Below are 19,193 nucleotides of genomic sequence, written 5' to 3'. Positions count from 1 at the left end.
AGTGGATCTTGATTTTTTTTTATACTGAAATTGCATTACAATTCACTGGAGAAGGGCCATATCCACATGTTGATAATCAACCAACGGATGGCAAAGGTGAGAATAGCTAGCATGTACCACCGTAATGATCCTGACTGTGAACTAAGAACACGTGATGAAGTGTTTCATCCATCCCCACGAATTTGGGTATTTCGCAAATGGCATGTCATAAAATCCATCCCCCACGAATATAAAATGTCAAAGGGAAGGGATTGTTTGTCTAACTTGAGAAAAAAAAAAAAAATACTGAGACGTAAGCAATCAGGCAGCAGAAAACATAACATAGACAAAGCACAAAGTTGGATGACAATATCCCTGAGCTCATCAAACAGGTTTTATCCAACAGAATAACATTCTATAACATGGAAAAAGGGCCCAACGTACACAACAAGCCTCTTGGCTTATAGGAAAGCATCCTTCTCTAGCAATTTCAGTACATCATGCTGGTTGTTCAGCTTGGCAACATCGAGGGGAGTTTTACCATCCAAATTCTGGAGAGTACTGCAGCAATGAAAGCATGGGAATAAAAGAAAAAAACAAAGAACGTATAAACCGAGCAAGTAAAAATAATGACGACGACAGCAGGAAAATTTAGATCACAGAGGTCGACTTACACAGCAGCACCATGTTCCAGCAGAAGTGCTACACACTCCTTCCTGCCATAACCAGCAGCATAATGAAGCGCAGTGTTCTTATTCTTATCCAAAGCATCCACCATTGCTCCAGCCTCAAGGAGGATTTGTGCGCACTTGACCTGCGATGAAATCAAGTAGATCAGCTTACTTTTGTTTTTGTTCTTTTAATTATTACGAGGAACCCCCTGAGCCCACCTTCGGTGAGACCCAGGGTAAACCCTGGATAAGTACAACCCACCTGCTTAACAAAAAAAGAGTAGATCAGCTTAGCTACTTACAGTGTTCTGTTACCATTTTTTTATACAAAAAAAATAAGAGAGGGACCCTCATCACAAATGAAAACAAGGTGTGGAGGCAACATTTTACCAAAAATCCAATGTGATGACCACCATTTTCCACCTAAGCAGCATGGAGTCAGACACTAACAAACACTTCCCAACATGTATTGGACACACATCCAAATGTATTCTATTGGTTTTTAATTTTTTCAGATCCAAACACATTTCAGACACTTAGTGACGTGTACTTTGCCAAGATACACATGAAACACAAGTTTGAAAAAAATAACTTTGGGATCTAGTGATAAAAGAAAAACAATGTAGAATTATAAAATCATTCCTCCTTCAAACTGTAGAAATTAGTGTAATGTTGTATTTTTTAAATAATATTTGAACGAAATATTTCATATATAACAATAAATATATAGAATCATATATTTTGCACGTGACCCCATGTGTCATGTCCTGTAATTTTTTTTAAAATTGTTGCGTCAGCGTGACACATGTTGCATGTCCATTTTCCTAAAATACCCATTTAAGATGATGAATTTGCACTCAATGGCTACATAAAGCACAATAGATCTGCTAGCATCTTGGTCTCGAGTTCGTGATTTAATAAAGCAATTTATTCATTTGTGGAAGGAGGATTATTGATTTTTTATTCCCTGTTGCACAAGGATTTGGGCTTGCTCTCCACAAAAAAATATTATGAGGATTTTTGGCATCAAAATAGGGATAGGTGTTCGGCATTGCAAAAAACATTTTGGAGCAAAACCATCAACAACTTGTATCCAAATGAAAGAATTCTAGCTTTGGTTTTAATACTCTTCTTGGGTTTTTGATGTGGGTACCCTTTTTGGTTAATGTTTGGGAAAATCCAATTTGATGCAATCTATGTCATTCTAGTGAACCATTTGGGATGTTTTTGCTAAGATTCTAACAATAACATTTTGTGTGTGAACCATGCAATGTTTTTGTTATGTGTTTCTTAACCCCATTTAAATGGGTATTATTATTCTTCTGGTAATTCCTAGGCCAGTTCAAGAAATGAGATTGAGAGTGAAGCCCAAGTATGTTCTGCCAATGTTCACAAAATATGGCCCTTTTCCTGTAGGGGTGGATGATGCAATCCAAATGCAAATCAAGGAACAAATTGAGAGAGAGAAGACAAATGCCCCGATTAGGGGTAAACCCTAAGGGCTAGAGAGAAACCAAGCTCTACTCCAATCACAATGTATATTCTTTAATCCGAAAAACTAAGTACAATGGTAATACATCACTTATTTATAGAATACAACTATGCTACAACTAATAGGCCACCTAATCATACATGGGCACTTATTCTACTACATCAGTAGGGCTGGCATTTAAAGTGGACCACAAGAAGTGTGTTAGATTCAAATGGAAAGGAAAGGCACTACAAAAAGTCCATTTGTTAAAAATTCACTCTTCAGCTCCAAAACTTCATGATCCATTTTCAAATGTGAAATAAGTGTTGCGCACAAAGTTATTAGGGGACATAACCTGCTAGTGGAGCTCAGAAAAAATAATTACAAAAAAGTGATAAACATTATAAATATTAATAATTAAAATTAAAAACTTTTTCATTAATGTGTAATAATTTTTATAGATTACCACCGATTGGTAATTTCCCCAAGTTATTACCCATAGATTTGTCTCTTTGCTGGCCTCCTCCTTTCAATTTCTCTACAGCCTTCCTCTAGACTGTTCTATATCTACATCTCTCTAGAAGCTTTCAATTCAATGGTTTCTTTCTATCTCAACCTTTCTCTTTATATTTTATATTTAACTCTCTTTTTGGTCTTTATATCTCACTCCTAATATTCTCCCTCTAGTTTGTCTCTTGATTTTCTCTAATCTATCCGTATCTATTCTATGCAATCATGGAGATGAAGCATGTGAGTGGACCTCCACATAAGCACATGATGTATATTTCAATTTTTGATGTAGATTGTCTAATGGCACATTAATCTAAACTATGTACAACCCAACCAAAAGTTGTATGTCCTATTCGTTGTTCCATACTAGATAGTTCACCAACACCAAGAACATATGGTAATGCCCCGGGTCTTTCTAGCACAAAAGGCTAGCCAATTGTGGTGGGGTAGGTGCCTAGAATTATAAACTCGCCCCAGGTTTACCTCTTCTTCTGATGTAGGATTAGGGTCTCACAGGGCCCACCACACTGTTGCCACGTGTCCCCACGTGCACCCACACATCACGGGTGACACGAAGCCTCACATGTGGCCCCATCCATTACGAAGAGGTCAGCCATGATACTATTTGTAACCCTGGATCCTTCTAGCACAAAAGGTAAGCCAATTGTGGAAGTGCCTGGGGGTTATAACTTAATACTTGCCCAGGTCTTCTCTTCTTCCTATGTGGGAGTGGGATTAGGGTCTCACATACATAATGTCAAATAGGAAAGAGAGGAAAAAAGAAGCTTGTCATTGAAAGTTCTATAATTTTCACACCTCATATTTCCAGTTCATAATGCTCTATAGGCTTGGGTATGCATGGAAAATTTGATAACCGCTGCAAGCATTGATCCTTGTCATGTTGAAGTAACTTTTTGATACAACTAAAAATTAAGTAATGAAAAGTTTTAGTGCTAAGTTAGTAGTGTATTAATATTTAGGTACTAAAATTTCAAAACTAAACATTTATGTAAATTTATCCTTCCATATTAAAATTTCCAATCATGTTCCATAGGGCTATGTTACACGGACTAGGGTGCGGGCATCGGCTGTGGGTGCGTATCTAGGAGTCGAACACCTCAAAACTAAAAATTGAGGATACATAAATATGGATCCAAATTTGGATATTGATACGGATACGGGATACGTTAAATAGTTATTTTTTTAAAATATATTTATTATACGAAGATGAGTTAAAAAAAAGTTGTACCAACATTTATCCAAAAAAAAAAAAAAGTTGTCACGACGATTTTTTTATAAATATGATAAATCATATGGATTAGCCGACCCCATTCGACGGGACTTAAGGTTTGGTTTGATTTTTGTGATCAATCATATGGATAAGCCATATAACAGCCCATGTTATTAATAGAGATGTTGGCCAGATACAAAACACTAAAAGGCCTAAGTTTTTATTGTTGAACATAGTTTATAAATAGGACCAACTAGAGGACATTCAATCGTCAATGAAGCTATGATTCAACAAATCCAGATCTTGAACCCAAACATCGAAGTAAGTATCTCAACCTCATTCTTCCTTTTTGATCACATCCAAGAGAGAGAAGGCAATTTCGACACAGATCCCACACCCATGTCATGTCGTGTTGACACGGGTACTTCGCCCCAAACAGCCAAGTCCATGTAACACAGCCATTGGGCAATATCCAGTAAAAAGGCAAATCTCTTTTATATCAACCGCAGACCTTTTTTAAGAAAGTAATTGATGAATGAATGTTATCAAAGCACTTAAGATATGCCAAAAGAATGTCCTCTTTGGGGCTGTCCTTTTTCTTAGACAGTCACTAAGGCCACCTTCTTCTGCTTCATCTCAAATGCTCAAAATCGTATTCAATCATGGTCGAGCTACTCTCATTAGGTATAGCATACTCTCCGTCTAAGGTGGCTTTCTTTGTTTGGTGTGTGGCTCATGGTAAAATCGTCACCACTTAAACATTTAATTTGATTAAAAGAAGGCAAGTGCATGTGCAAGTGGGATGCAGAAAGTGTTAAGTCACCTTCTTTTCCATTGTGAGGTGGTGTGGACGCTATGGTCCTTAACTCCTCTTGTTTGGTGTGGTGTGGATATCCTTTAATGAAGTGGGGAATTTTCTTCGCTCTGGGAGAGGGGTTCTTGAGGGGAGGAAGAAGACTTGGTTCTTAAACCCATTTCCAATCACATGGATCATTTGGGGAGAAAGGAATAGAATAACTTTCACAGTAAAGAATCAATTTTAAAAGAGTTAACTTTGTATAGTTCGTTTTTCAGGAGGGATGAACTGTCCTTGACTCAATTTTTGGATTTTGTAGAGACCTTTGAGTGATGCTTTTGTGTATAGTTCCTTAATACTTTGTAAATAGGTGACACCCCCTTAGTGGCTCATCTTAGTAGAATCTTCTTATTTATAAAAATAAATAAATAAATGTGTCCCTTACAAGTACGCATTATATCATTTTAGTCCATAACATTTCAATTATGTCGATTTCATACCCAAAGTATAAAATTTGTAGAAAAAACGTCTCCATCATTGATGCCATTTGTATTAGTCATCAAAATTAGGGGTATTTTCTTAACAAACAATTACCCCTTTTTTTATTTATTTATTTTTTTTTTTTGAAAAAAAGCCATTTACAAATTGCCACAGTTGAAATGTTGGGAATCATTAGAAAACACATACTTTAGGGACCAAAAGTGTAACTAACCTTTTTTTGTCCTCTCAACTCAAACCTACAAGTTTATTATAAAAGCTAGGGCCCACTTGCTCACAGGAGTTTCAAAGCTAGTATATTAGTAGTGCATCCATTGTGGCCCCATTGATTGTAGCAATTGAATTACAAAAGAGAGAAAAAAAATGTGTGATACATCAGGGGTAAGAACCTACTGGCAGTCAGCATAATGGATAACCTATCCCTGCTTTCTGTTATTTTTAAGAAATACAGTGCTAAAACTTAATCAGTACAAGTCAGCATGCACACCCAACTAATTGAATAGAATCTATCACCAAAGAACATAAAAAAAACAGAGTAATATGCAGGCAAAAACACAACAAAAATATAAAGGCTTCACTTCAAAAGGCTATCATACCTCACCATATCCACATGCAAAATGCAATGCTGTCCTTCCCTCTGAATCCTCTTCATCTTTATCAGCACCAGAGGCCAATGCACTCTTCAAACCCTATTAATTGCACAAGGTAAAACTTGTGAAAACTTGCCTTGTCTATTAACTACAAATGAAACACAGTGCTTATGAAACAAATTCACTTCATCTTAATTAAGTATATTATAAAAAAATGATGATGGCAAGGAAGCTGTCTATCAGTAAACATACCAAATAATTCTATCCATCACGGGATAATTCCCAATTGAATCTTACAAAGTTTGGTTATTTATCAAAAAAAATAAAAATAAAAATAAAAAATAATTCCCAACTGAAAACGTAAGAGTCATTTTCCAAGCATTGGTTGTTTACCTCACACTTCGCTTGAATTTTTGTCGACTTACCCACAAGTTTTAAAAGTGATACCAAAGTTAAGATTTCACAAACATGTTTATTTTATGCTTCCATTGAAAATTAACTTCACTGAAGAATGCCATTTAAAGTAATTAACTACAACCCCGTGACACCAAATAGTGCATAATTTCCAACTGAGGGCCTTCTAAGACGGTCAATAATTTCTTGCATTTATCAAGGAGCTACTCAGCGAGATAGAGATTATTAAAAATTTGGAATCCTCAAAATGAGCAGGAAACCATCTAGGGCACGTGTATAATGCTGTTTGGTACCAACTGACGCAGCATAGTTTACTAGCCACCAAGAATTATAGGCTTTCTGAATTGATGATGTATTTATTTGTCAATGTTATCGTATGTTCATACAAAAAAGTACATGTTATGATTCTAAATCCAGTTAAAAATATCTCTCGACACTCATTTGTACAAGAATTTCTCCCTAAGGTATAAGAATAACAATGCATGTAGTGGGTGTACAGAGATATTTAAGGTGTGTACTTAGAAGCTTCCCCCTACTGCCAAGGCAAACATTCCTCAAGACCAATGGTGTGTTCAAGATGGAAAGAATTTTTGTCCATTCACAATTACTTTCCCCGCCAATATGGTCACCCGAACCACAAAAGTCAATAAAAGTCATTTTTTAATTTCTAAATGGCACAACTAAATACAAGAATTCTTTAATTGCCAAAATATGCAAATTGATGGGAAAATGTGCACAAGTATACCCTTCAGCTTAAAACCCCACTTATTTTTATTCTATTTTACCTAGCCCTTGTACATGAAACTGAATCTGACCAAGCAAATTAAGATAATCAACCAGGTCAAATTTTCGTCCACTCCTCACCCTCCCCACTTGGTACAGATTAAAACTGCTGTTTCACAAATTAGGGACCGGAAGAGTTCAAGAAAAGTACTTCATCAAGGACCAGATGGTAACAAAGAACAGTAATAGCAAACACTGAATACCTCCACATCACCAACACTGGCAGTGTGATGAACAATGGATTCATCATCATTTCCTGGCTCTTCTGCTTCATCTGGCCCAGAATTTTCAGTGGAGGTAGCGGCGTCTCCTGTGACTGCAACACCCATTGCTTCACCCAACTTCTGTAGAACATCTTTATCATTCCAGTACCTAGACAACACAAATAAATTTTCAAAACAATAGTGAGGCAAAAAAAAAAAAAAAGGAAATAAAGAAAGTAAAATAAAGACAAAAATCTTCAGTTAAAAAAGTGTCACATCATCTTCAACAAGTGCATTTCTTTCCCATTTTTCTAATTAAGTAAAACAAACAAAGAGTTTCAAAAGAACTACAGATTATTGTTGGCCATTGTCTTTGTATCCCTTTTTTTGGGTTTCAAATTCCAACAGCCAAATTCTAGGTTCATTAAATCTAAGCTTAGACATCAAATTTTCATTAATGCTTTTAAATAATAAATTAAAACATAAGTGATATGAACTTTCCCTTGAAGGTTTGAAAGAAAGAGTGAGGGAGATATACGATGAGGTTCATTTTCACTACAATCTATGAGATATATAAATATCTGGAAACTTGAATAAAAGTAATCTGTTTTAATGGATGCAGAAGTAATGTAGAGTGACCTGGGCATCAGTTATTTTGATCATATAGTATAATTTAAGACAGTATTCAAATAACCAAAATAAACTACCACATGCAGTTCATGTCCCTTTTTTTTACATGTAAAACGTGCATCACACGATGTGCTCTATGGTAATTATCAAAGGTGCAATGCACATTATCATATTCTATATGAAACATATGATGTTGTATAACATCAAATCTAAGAAGCATGGACACTTTTCAGAAGGTTGTATGTCCATGTCAGACACTCATCTAAACATGTCTTATTAGTCGTATTATTATTTTATTTCTAGACGTGGGCACACTTCAGACTCTTGGGGACACACTTGTCCATCAATACACATGATACTAATTATGAGTTTGAACAAAACTACTTTGGATACAATGATAGAAGAAAACAATATAGATCTATATGAATTGGCGTTATTTTGTATTTTTCATTATATTTGAATGATATATTCATATATATATATATAACATATTATAAATACATAAAACTTGTGTTTCCCCCATGTGTCGTGTCAAACAATTTTTTAAAATTGTAGTGTTAGTGTGTCTGTCGTGTCACATTTCTTGTCCATGCTTCTTACTTCTTAGCATACAATATTGACAATGTAAAAGAAGATATAGAAGTGCATAAAATCATATCATATATCATTATACTGGTGATGTAAAAACAAAAAATAGCTAGATAATGATAAAACTAGAAAAGATTTACAAGGTCATACAATCATATCATGTATCATTTATGATAGTGAGGTAATAATAAATAGAGCTAAAAATTGGTGAAAATACAATCTTAAATTAATATTTCTGACCTCATCATTGCAGCTGGACCTCCTGTTTCTATCTCCTCTAAGATAGGTTTCAAAGCTGGATCTTCTTTGATGCGCACCATTCGTTCTTCAAGTTGGTCTTTGTGAGAAGGATTAGTCAGGCTGTCAAGCATGCTGGACATTGATGGATCCTGTGAGAAGATATGACAAGTTTTGACCACCAGCTGCTAACCTTTTATTATCTCTTAAATAGATAAAATGACAATATATAAGGGCCTGTTTGGTAACATTTATGTTTTCAGTTTATATTTACAAAAATTTTATAAAATGGTTTTTGTTTATTTTTTGTTTATTTTTAGAAAAACATAAACTACAAACGCGTTTGGTTTACACAAAATGTTTAAAAAAATTTAAAAATATAAAAAAGAGTGAGGAATGGCAAGTGGTAGCGGGTGGTGGGTGGAGACGAGTGGTGGCGGCGGAACATGGTGGTAAAAAATGATGGCGGCTGGTGGTGGCGGAAGACGGTGGTGAAAAATGGTAGCGAGTGGCTGGTGGTGGTGGTGGGTGGGTGGGTGGGTGACGGTGGCGGGTGGTAGCGAGTGGGTGGTAGTGGTGGCAGGTAGTGGATGGTAGTGGCAGATGGGTGGCGGATGGCGGGTAGTGGTGGGTGGTGGGTGGTGGCGGGTGGTGGGTGGTGGCGGGTGGGTGGTGGTGATGGTGGGTGGGTGAGTGGGTGATGGTGGCGGGTAGTGGGTGGTGGTGAGTGGATGGTGGTGGTGGTGGTGGTGAGTGGATGGTGGTGGTGGTGGTGGTGGTGGTGGTGGCGGGTGGCGGGTGGTGGGTGGTGGTGGCCGGTGGGTAGTGGGTGGTGGTGGCGGGTGGGTGGTGGGTGATGGTGGTGGTGGTGGTCGTGCTGACGGGTGGTGGTGGCAGGTGGGTGGTGGTGGCGGGTGGGTGGTGGGTGATGGTATGGTGGCGAGTGGGTGGCAGGTGGGTGATGGGTGGTGGTGGTGGTGGTGGTGGTGGTGGTGGGTGGTGGGTGGTGGTGGCGAGTGGGTGGCAAGTGGGTAGTGGTGGCGGGTGGGTGGCAAGTGGATGGTGGTGGTGGTGGTGGTGGTGGTGGTGGTGGCGGCGGCGGCGAGTGGGTGGCAGGTGGGTGGTGGTGGCTAGTAGGTGGTGGTGGTGGCGGGTGGTGATAGCAGGTGGGTGGTGAGTGGTGGTGGCAGGTGGTGGTGGCGGGTGGTGGTGGCGGAAGACGGTGGTGGAAAATGGTGGCGGGTGGTGGCTAGTGTTGGGTGGTAAAAAAAAAAAACTGAAAATTCAAACGGAAACACATTTTTTAAATTTACATTTTTTGGCCAAATTTATAAACTGAGACCACTGATTTATAAATCAAAAATTTATCAAGCAAGTTTTTATTTGAGTTTTTTAAATTTTTGTAAATATAAACTAAAAACTGAAAACGTAAGTGTTACCAAACGGCACCTAAGAAGTTTATACATACCTGCATCAATGCATTACCAAGGCGCTCAGCCATCGTCATAAATTGGGGATTCTGCATAACCTGTTGCATGGTTGAGTAGTACTGTTGCGTATCAAATTGAGGGATATCATCTTCAGCTGCTGCGCCATGAAAAGTCTTTTGGAGCTGCTCCGCCATCTGGTTAAATGCAGGATCCTTTGATATCTGTTCAGCTAATTCTTTAATGCTAGGGTCCTATATTTGTCATACAATCAACAGTTAGAAGTAATAAAAAAGAGAAATTAAATGAATTTTACAATAAAATCTTTTTTTAGGCAACAATGATAGTATAGACTAGTTGAAAATTCTTGAAAGAGAAAGGGTGTTGGTAGATTATTTTGTTATATGTAAGAGAAAGGGTGTTGGTTGATTATTTTGTTATATGTAATATCTAGTTGAAACCCTTTCTTTTCCAAATTGTCGAGTGGGCAACCAAAGATTACATATGCATCAACATAGGATAAAATTTTGTTAAACTCAATATGCAACTATACAAGTGACAAATTCATCTAAATAACAAGATTAAAAAATAAATAAATTACATTAAGTAGGCCAGTCATAGCTGAGAAATCAAAAGGATTTGCAGCAAACCCAGCTCCTGCAGAGGTTGGTCTTCTTTGTCCTGTCTGTGTGTCCACAGAGGATGATTCTGACTTTGGACTTTTGCTCTCTGTTGTAACAATCTTTTCATCTAAGAAGAGTAATATATGCAAGAATAACATGTTCATGAGCTTAAACAAGTCAACATTAAATTATTCCAAATGAGCTTTCTTATCAAAATAAAAGATTACAAATGAAGTCATAATCAATATGTACAAAATACAAATCACAAACTAGAAATAAAAAAGATAAATAATAATAAAATAAAAAATTCTAGAATAGCGCTGGTATTGCAAGATCAATCATTAAGCACAGGTTCGAGTTTTGACAAGAGGCAAGAGTGTTTACAATAGGCCATCCTTGGCTTTCTTCGTTTTCGATGAAAAACAAATCAAATCTCAATCTCCGAAAGTGTCAAGATACAAAACAAGCAGCCAGAAACAACTGTCCCTATTGTATTTTAGATGGAGTCAGCTATAGGGCTAAGAAGGAGGGCGGACTTCTCTATTTCCCTGTTAGTGCACTACTTCCTTTTCTCCGTTTAAGGCCCTTCTCCCTCTTAGTCAGGTGCTCGTGTTCTTGTTATCAAGGATTGGCATCACCAGGGTGAGTCTCTCTTTTTGGCCTCAGTAGGATATTTCCATTTTAGAATGAGGTTTTTCTTTTTCTGTTAAGCGTCACAGCTATGAGACTTCCTAAAGAAAACCACAATCACAGTTTATCAACCACTAACAAGACCTTTCTTGATGCTGTTTCTCTTTTTTCAGTTTCTTATCAAGTAGGATTTCTTTTTATGTATCTTGTGGGTTTCTAAATTCAAATTGGTTTTGAACTTTTAGTCAAGTAAGATTCTTAGTAAGATCTTTGTGGGTGGTTTGTTATTTTTTTTAATTTAAAAAAAAAAAATGAATGAATTTGACAGCCCAACAAGTTTATTTTTATAACCCACAGATTTTCATTATAAGAAATTACAATTTTTCCAAAGGCCCATATAGTCTGTGTATTACAACCAAAGTGGTAAAAAAATGAAGAATACTTTATGATCCAAAAGCCCATAAGGTTTTTCTCCAATGTGGTCAAATATGAACAATACTCTATGATCCAATGATCCAGAGTATAAGAAGTTCAAGGAAGGCTAAATTCATAGAAGTGATGATACTTGGACATCGGCATGATGTCATAGAGAAACTGATAAATTTTTTCTATAATTATGTTTCTAGCATTATTAGAGTCTTATTTTATTATTATTTTTATGTTTTCTAGGATTTTTAAGGTTATGGGTATTTTGGTAATTTTATATTTACTGACATAGGTTGTATGGGTCGCCCATGGATCGTCTTGTGGGTCAAGTTATTTAAATAGTCTTTGTTTTTGTTTTTGTTTGGTCTTAAATTAGTTTTAGAAGTCAAAAATATTATAATAATTTCATTTTTTTATTTTAATTGGTTTAGGAAGTCTTTTAGTTCTATATAAAGTCATGTAATGCCATTAATTCGATAGACTTAATATTTTAGAGAATTTTTTAAGTTTTGAAGCTTTCTTATGGTTTGTGTGATGCAATCAAACCCTAGGTGTGATGCCTAAGAGATTTTAGGAGTGATTCACAAACTTATCTTCTCCTCCTCCTTTCTCTCTTTCTTAAATTTCAGCACTTTCACAGCCACAGAACAGCCCTTACAACACTATCTTGCATCAATTTTGGTATCAAAGCGAAAGATCTTATTTTTTTGTGCAAGTTTCGAAACATGTCTATGCATCCTTGAAGATCTCTCAAAAGATGAATATTTTCTAAAAACCAAAGAGATCAAATTCTTTTTAAAATTGTCGAGTAATTAGATAGTTTTCAAGTTCGGCTTAATTCTTTGGAAAAACGAGCAGCCCAACAAAAAGTCGTAAACACTCATATTATAAGGGAAAAAAATAATCTGATTGATGAATCAAAAACACCCCAAGGGGCACCAACTTTGAAGAAATTTGTCAACCCAAATTCTGCGTGTTACAAGATAGATTTTGTGGATGACAAGCAAACTTTTTCCATAGGAAAAGATGACCAAATTTTGAAGAATGAAAAAACAGTTATTGATGACTCAAAATAAATCCAACAATCCCCTATAAAAATTGTTGTTCAAGAGTCTCAAGAGCAAGCTGCTGGTACAGAGCCAGACTTGTCTTTAGATGTTAATAAGTTACTAGCTGAGTCTAATTTAGAGACAAGAGAGTTGTCTCTGGAGCCTACACTTCTGCATAATGTCCAAATAGAAGATTCGGAGGCCACACAAGATGTAGGGATTGAAGAATTATAGCAACAAATTGCTGATATTGACCCTAATAAGGCCTTACAAGTCACCAATTTATTGCCTAAATTCTCTCCAACAAAGCCAAACAAGAACAAAATGCATGGAATGAATTTTGCAGCTCAATATTTGGATCAATTCAAGAATGCTTCAATTCCTTCTATTGATTTTGTCATTCTTGACATATTTAGTATCATGAAGGACAAGATCAATTTCTCAAAATTTTTGTTCCTATCTCTAACAAAGAAAAGGCGGCAACAACATAAATATTTTAACATGAAGTCGTGGATGCAATTTCAAAACTTGTGAATGCTTATACTTCAACACTTCAAAACTCGAGGTCGAGTTTTTTCTAACCAAGGGAGACAGAGTATAAGAAACTCAAGGAAGGCTAAATTCATAGAAGTGATGATATACTTGAACATTGGCATAATTTCATAGAGAAACTGATAGAAATCTTCTATAATTATATTTCTAGTATTATTAGAGTCTTATATTATTATTATATTTATGTTTTTTTGGATGTTTAAGGTTATGGGTATTTTGGTAATTTTATATTTACTGACATGGATTGTATGGGTCGCCCATGGGTCATCTTGTGGGTCAAGTTATTTAATTAGTCTTTATTTTTGTTTCTTATTTGGTCTTAAATTAGTTTTAAAAGTCAAAGATATTATAATAGTTTCTTTTTCTTTTTTTTGTTCTAGTTGGTTTATTAAGTCTCTCATAGACTTAACAATTCGATAAACTTAATATTTTAGAGAATTTTAAGAGCTTTGAAGCTCTCTTATAGATTGTGTGATGCAATCAAATCCTAGGTGTAATGCCTAAGAGATTCAAAGAGTGATTCCTGGACCTATCTTCTTCTCCTCCTTTCTTTCTTTCTTTCTTAAATTTCAGCACTTTCATAGCCCCAGAACAGCCCTTACAGCGCTGTCCTGCATCATCCAAAGTTTAAAATAATTTTTTTCTAATTTACCAACTAGTGACTATTAATTTAAGTCCACAAACGATTGTTCATGTCCCTCAAAGGCCACAATTGACAACACAAGAAACTCTGCCCATTACGCTTCAAAGGCCAACAATGGATAGTTCAAAAAGTGATTATCAACATCCGCTTTAAGTCTACAATGGACAGTTCATTAAATTAAGCCCACAGTAAATGTTGAAGTGGCATGGAAATTAAAATTAGGGAAATAAATAAGGACAATATAAACTTTTTAGAAAAATCATTAATGGAGTTAGACTTGGCACTTAACTCCAGACTACATGGAGGTTAAGTGTAAATTTTTAAACCTTGAGAGGGTAATATGTATTCGAGCTAAACCATTGGGAGATGAAGTGTAATTAACCCAACTATATATAGGCCTCATTAGGGAACTTGGCTATTTTAGTTAATTTTTTGGCTTTCTGGCTATTTTATGAGATGAAAAAAAGTTGTGATTGGGATGATTTGTGAGTTTTTTTGTAGTTAAATAGATGGTTGTGAGAGAAAAAGTGATTGATTTATGTGTAGGATGTGACACTTTGTCTTATTAGTTATTTCAACTTTTTTTGTCTTTATTGGTTATTTTAGCCAAAAGAAACTCTTGCCAAACACCCCCATAGAGAGAGAGAGCTCATGGTTAAAACATATATATGATAATTGTAAATAAATTATATAAAAGATTTTGGTGTTTTAGAGATGTTTGGTGTAATTTTCTATTATTTTGATGTAATTTGATACTATTTGAAAAAATGGAGTTGAAGCTCTATTTGGCTCTGGTTTGCCGAACAAACCAAAATTTTCCGGCCTTTGGTAGTCGAACATATTAAGACTGTTTGGATAATTAAAGCCGAATATGACTAATTTCACCAATTTCAACCCATTTGGCTGACCAGAACCACAAAACTCAAATTCAAGAAAAAAAATGACAAAAAAATGGCGTTTATTCACACCACCACCCCAATTATCTCTCAGATCCTTCTCCCACCCACCATCATCCTCATCTATGGTGGTGAAAGACACAAAAGAGAGAGATGGGAGCTGTAAAAAAAAATGAGAGGTTAGGGACGAGTATATGTTTGGATAACGTGTAAAGAGATCTATGGTTGGAAAATGGTTAGTGTTACACGGTTAGTTCCAAAGTTGGTTCCAAAATGGTTAGCGGAGCCTCATGTGTAGGTTCCAAAGTTGTTTGGTTTGTTATTTGCTAGTCCTTGCTTGTTTTCAATTATTTTAGTTTTAAATTTGGTTTAAGAAAACTTATTGTAGTTGGAATGAGGAAATCCTAGTAGGATAGCAATAATAAATAAGTTCTTTGTAATTAGACAAGTTGATTAATGGAATTCTCCAAAGATTTTTGCTTTTGTTCAATGATGAGACTCCAATGATTTCTTGTAGATTAGACCTGCACAAAATCTTAGGGGCTTAGAGCTTAGTAGCAGGAATCGTGCAAACAAATGCCGTTTCTTTTGAGAGAGAATCGCGTTTCTATCTAAGATGGGATCGATGGTGAAAATCAAAAGAGACATTGACTGACAGAGGGAGAGAAGAACCTGATCTGGTCTCGTGATTGCCAAAATCATGACTTCCCTCTCTCTCTCTCTCTCTCTCTCTCTAAGCTTTTTCTTTGTACAAGGAAAACTAAAGAGCACTAAACTTGAGACTATATATTATATATTATAAATTAATATCATATTATACAAGGTGAATTTTGATTTGACTCTTCTTTGGCAAGTAATAGAATCCAACTGATTCTGTATTGTAAAAAGTTGATTGTGCCTTGTATTGCAAAATGTGCATTGCACAAATACATAAAGAATCCAGATCACTAATTATTATCCCATGTGGCCGTTGTGTTGACCAACTCAAAAATAATAAATATATATACTATGAATAAAAAAATAAATGTATATAAAATAATTAACAAGAACACATATTATTTATTTGATTTTGATAAATTGATATATTTAAATAAGCCAAAATATATGCCTTGCTATATTTTTTTAATTATTTTACATTATGGTCATGTTTGTTTGGATGGACATGAGCTTAGGATTGGATTAATAGTCTAATAAAATTATTAATCCGATATTTGGTTAAACAATTGAAATACGGACTAACACCCCATCCGGATATGGTATCCCACATATGATGAACTATTTAATCCCACAGAAGGGGTGGGATATAAATTGAAAAACTAAGTCAAAGTTTGGACTGTTACTTAGTCCTTATAATTCTAACTTAATCCAAACATAGGATAGGATACACAATCTAAAAGGATTTATAGTCCTAGGACTATTAGTTATGGGAATGCTAATCCAATCTAATCCAGTCCGCCCAAACAAACATGGCCTATATATAATACATAAGCACTCCTGAGGTGCTCCTAACCTAAGAAACTTCTATGTGTTCACACTCCCGCTCCTACTTTTTGCAACTAAGGCTTACAGAGATTACAAGATTACTAACCTTCTTTTTCTTCTTATTCCTTATTTCACTTTTCAATACCAATAGCCAATATTTGTAGCCACAACCAACCATTCTAAGACCCTAGTTCATGCCTGAATCTAAATCCCTAGTTACCCTATTATAATATCCCTGAAATCCTTGATAAACCCCTTCTGTCTTGAAAATCCAACAAGCTTACCTATTTGATTGTTCACCCTAGAAAGCCCTAAACCTTTTCAAGTCTAAATCCATCCTTGAACCATAATCTTAACTTTTCCACCATAAGCACTATATGTTAAAGGCCTAGCCACCATACAGTCCATACCTAATCATAGGGAAACCTTTATTAGGCTCCATCCCATATCAACTAACTTACCCATTTTGTAGCCCTCACAAGTGCTATCTCTCTCATCCTCATTCCATCCTTGTCTCCCATCATCTCTCTTCTTTTTCCAATATTCTTTGACTTATCAATAACAATTGAGTTCCCATTAACACCTCTCTCTCTCTCTCTCTCTCTCTCTCACCCACTTTTCTCCCTCCCCTGGGCCCTTTTCTTGATTTCCTCTTTGTTGAAATTCTCCCCTCCCCCCCCCCCCCTTCTTTTTTTCTCCTTTTGATATTTCCTCATTCCAAACACCACAAAATTATCAAGGAATTGCTAGGAATGTGCTCTTACAGAAAACACCATGAAGGCCTACTTATGTCATCATCATATTATTGTAGCATTGTGGCTAGATTGAGATCTAGTAACATTGCATATGCCATGAGTGAATCTTACTTCCCTTTCCCTAAAACTGGCTGGCTCATCAGAGAATCATTGGCATGGGAAAGGAATTAATGTAGATCTAATGAAGACAAATAAGGCCCAGTTTCCTCAACAGATAGCTTCCAATGATCCAGCAGACACAACAAAGTGTCAACAAACCAAAATTATATTGTTGGCTCTCTAACCTTTACTAGGATTCATCCTATATCAACTGCAGTGCCTTATGCCTTGCTCCAGCAGGCACAACAAAGTGTAAATACAAAATTGCAGATTTTGAGATCCATAATATTGCTTGTATTGGCTCTCTAATCATTTTATAGGGTCATAGATTTCAAGGGTGCAGCAGATATGGTTTGTTTCAAATTGTTCTCCTCATAACAGCGAAGGTTATATTTCATCTGACAGACACACAAACACACACAAATAAATAAACAAAAATTTGTTCCCTTTTACAGTCGTCTATCCACCACCTCCAATGACCATTCACTAGCACAACCTTCCATTATTATCTCCTAAGGAATTTGATCATTTTAAGTATTATATCATGGAAAATGCTAAAAACAACCCTTTTTAAAAAGTGTATAGAAATATATAAAAATATGTGAAAGTGTTTTAGGATATGTGAAATATGTATCGGAATTATAAATATTTTAGCATTATGTGCTACTCATTGACAGCCCTTAGCAGGACCTTATATATCATCTTTAATCTCCATCAGAAATATTGAGAAGAGTAGCAAAACAACTTTTGAGTGTCAATCAACGAAGACCAACTATGGTAGACGGTGACAAATAATTTAAACCCAGTATCATAAACAGTAAATAATCAAGTTCCAACATGCACATGTTGGTTGGTTCATCGCAAGGAAATCCAAATCGCAGAGTCATGATAAAAGTAAAACTCAAGCAAATCTTAAAATATTTTATCAAAAAAATAAAAATAGAAATAAAAAGGAAATCATGGATTTCATACGCAAGCTAACAGGTATGCCTCCATCAAGGAATCACTCATCTTACCGGGACTGCAAGAGGTCGGAATATCCTTTTGCGAATTCGAAGCCATGACCAGCTGTCTTTATCACACACACACATACACGGAGAGAGAGAGAGAGAGAGAGAGAGAGAGAATAGAATAGAATAGAATGTTAAAATCCAGAAGTTGTCTACAGAAAAAGACCTTGAATAAATAGGTGTTAAACATGAAATCAAACAATCTAAGCCAATTCCAAAAGCCAAATCGCAGAAACCCCAAATAGTAGCGTAACTGTAAGAACAACAGTAAGACTAAAACCTTATGATGACGGCTTAGATAGGCTCCGACGCACTGGATTGCCTCGCGTGCTTTTCAAAATTGAAGGAGAAACTTTCTCAATTCACTATCTTGAACGGATTTGATTTTAAAACCCCTATTCACCTCACCACCGAAAATTCGATGCAAGTTTCAGTGGGCCACCTCAATCCTTATCTCCCCAAATGAATGGTTCCTACTTCTACACTGCGATAGCAAGACATCAAACATTTTTGGATAAATTACGCTTGCTCACTTGACGTTTGTAAAAATACAGTAAACTCAATTTTAACAGAATTATATTCACTTTGTTTTGGGCAGGGGTGAGTATGGTTCGGATTAGATCGGATTAGGATAAAAGCAGGATCAATCTGTTATTTACGGTTTTTAAAAAATTGAAATTAATTCAATTCGTTTAAATCATAAAATCAATCCGAATCAATTCATTTGAATAGGGATTAGATCGGTTGAAGACCACGGATTCACGTAATTAAATAACAAAAATATATTTATTAACTTTAATTTTATAAAAATATAAACATAGCGCTATATTAGTTCCACAATAGCAACATATTTTTCTATAACAGCGACATACTGTTCTAAAATTTAAACAATCATAAGAACATTGGTTTCACTATAAGTACTTAAATCATTACAACTTAAAGCTAAAAATCAACAAACAAGAGTAATAAAAGAAAATATTATACGGTTTTAGGTTTGAGT

The 19,193-nt window shown here is 35.7% G+C and overlaps 1 protein-coding gene across 5 annotated transcripts; it reads right to left on the bottom strand.

Moving 5' to 3' along the window:
• Positions 1-293: 293 nt before the first annotated feature.
• Positions 294-18,826, bottom strand: LOC114275729 (ankyrin repeat domain-containing protein 2B). Of its 5 annotated transcripts, none has more exons than XM_082912064.1 (9): positions 18,474-18,826; positions 18,200-18,255; positions 10,630-10,778; positions 10,070-10,282; positions 8,605-8,753; positions 7,147-7,315; positions 5,753-5,845; positions 654-793; positions 294-540 (listed from the first exon to the last, which is right to left on the bottom strand). In XM_082912064.1, the coding sequence occupies exons 2-9, from the start codon at positions 18,243-18,245 to the stop codon at positions 441-443; spliced, it is 1,059 nt and encodes a 352-aa protein (XP_082768190.1). In that variant the 5' UTR covers positions 18,246-18,255; positions 18,474-18,826; the 3' UTR covers positions 294-440. The 5 variants fall into 5 exon arrangements, with proteins under 5 accessions (XP_082768190.1, XP_082768191.1, XP_082768192.1 ...); XM_082912065.1 differs by having other exon boundaries at positions 18,200-18,251; positions 18,474-18,815; XM_082912066.1 differs by having other exon boundaries at positions 10,630-10,757; positions 18,474-18,785.
• Between the last annotated feature and the right edge of the window lie 367 nt (positions 18,827-19,193).

This window comes from Camellia sinensis, unplaced genomic scaffold (assembly GCF_055761805.1).
Source record: "Camellia sinensis isolate YWXY unplaced genomic scaffold, ASM5576180v1 Unanchor2, whole genome shotgun sequence".
NCBI lineage: Eukaryota > Viridiplantae > Streptophyta > Magnoliopsida > Ericales > Theaceae > Camellia > Camellia sinensis.
The sequence above is the reverse complement of the archived record's forward strand: the minus strand, read 5'-3'. Positions and strand labels throughout refer to the sequence as shown.

Excerpts from the sequence above, each read along its gene's own strand:
- LOC114275729 (XM_082912064.1), bottom strand. The coding sequence starts at position 18,245 with ATGGCTTCGAATTCGCAAAAGGATATTCCGACCTCTTGCAGTCCCG. Across the intron at positions 5,846-7,146 it reads CCAGTGTTGGTGATGTGGAG|GGTTTGAAGAGTGCATTGGC; the intron begins GTATTCAGTGTT and ends TGCAATTAATAG. Across the intron at positions 541-653 it reads CTGGAACATGGTGCTGCTGT|TACTCTCCAGAATTTGGATG; the intron begins GTAAGTCGACCT and ends TCATTGCTGCAG.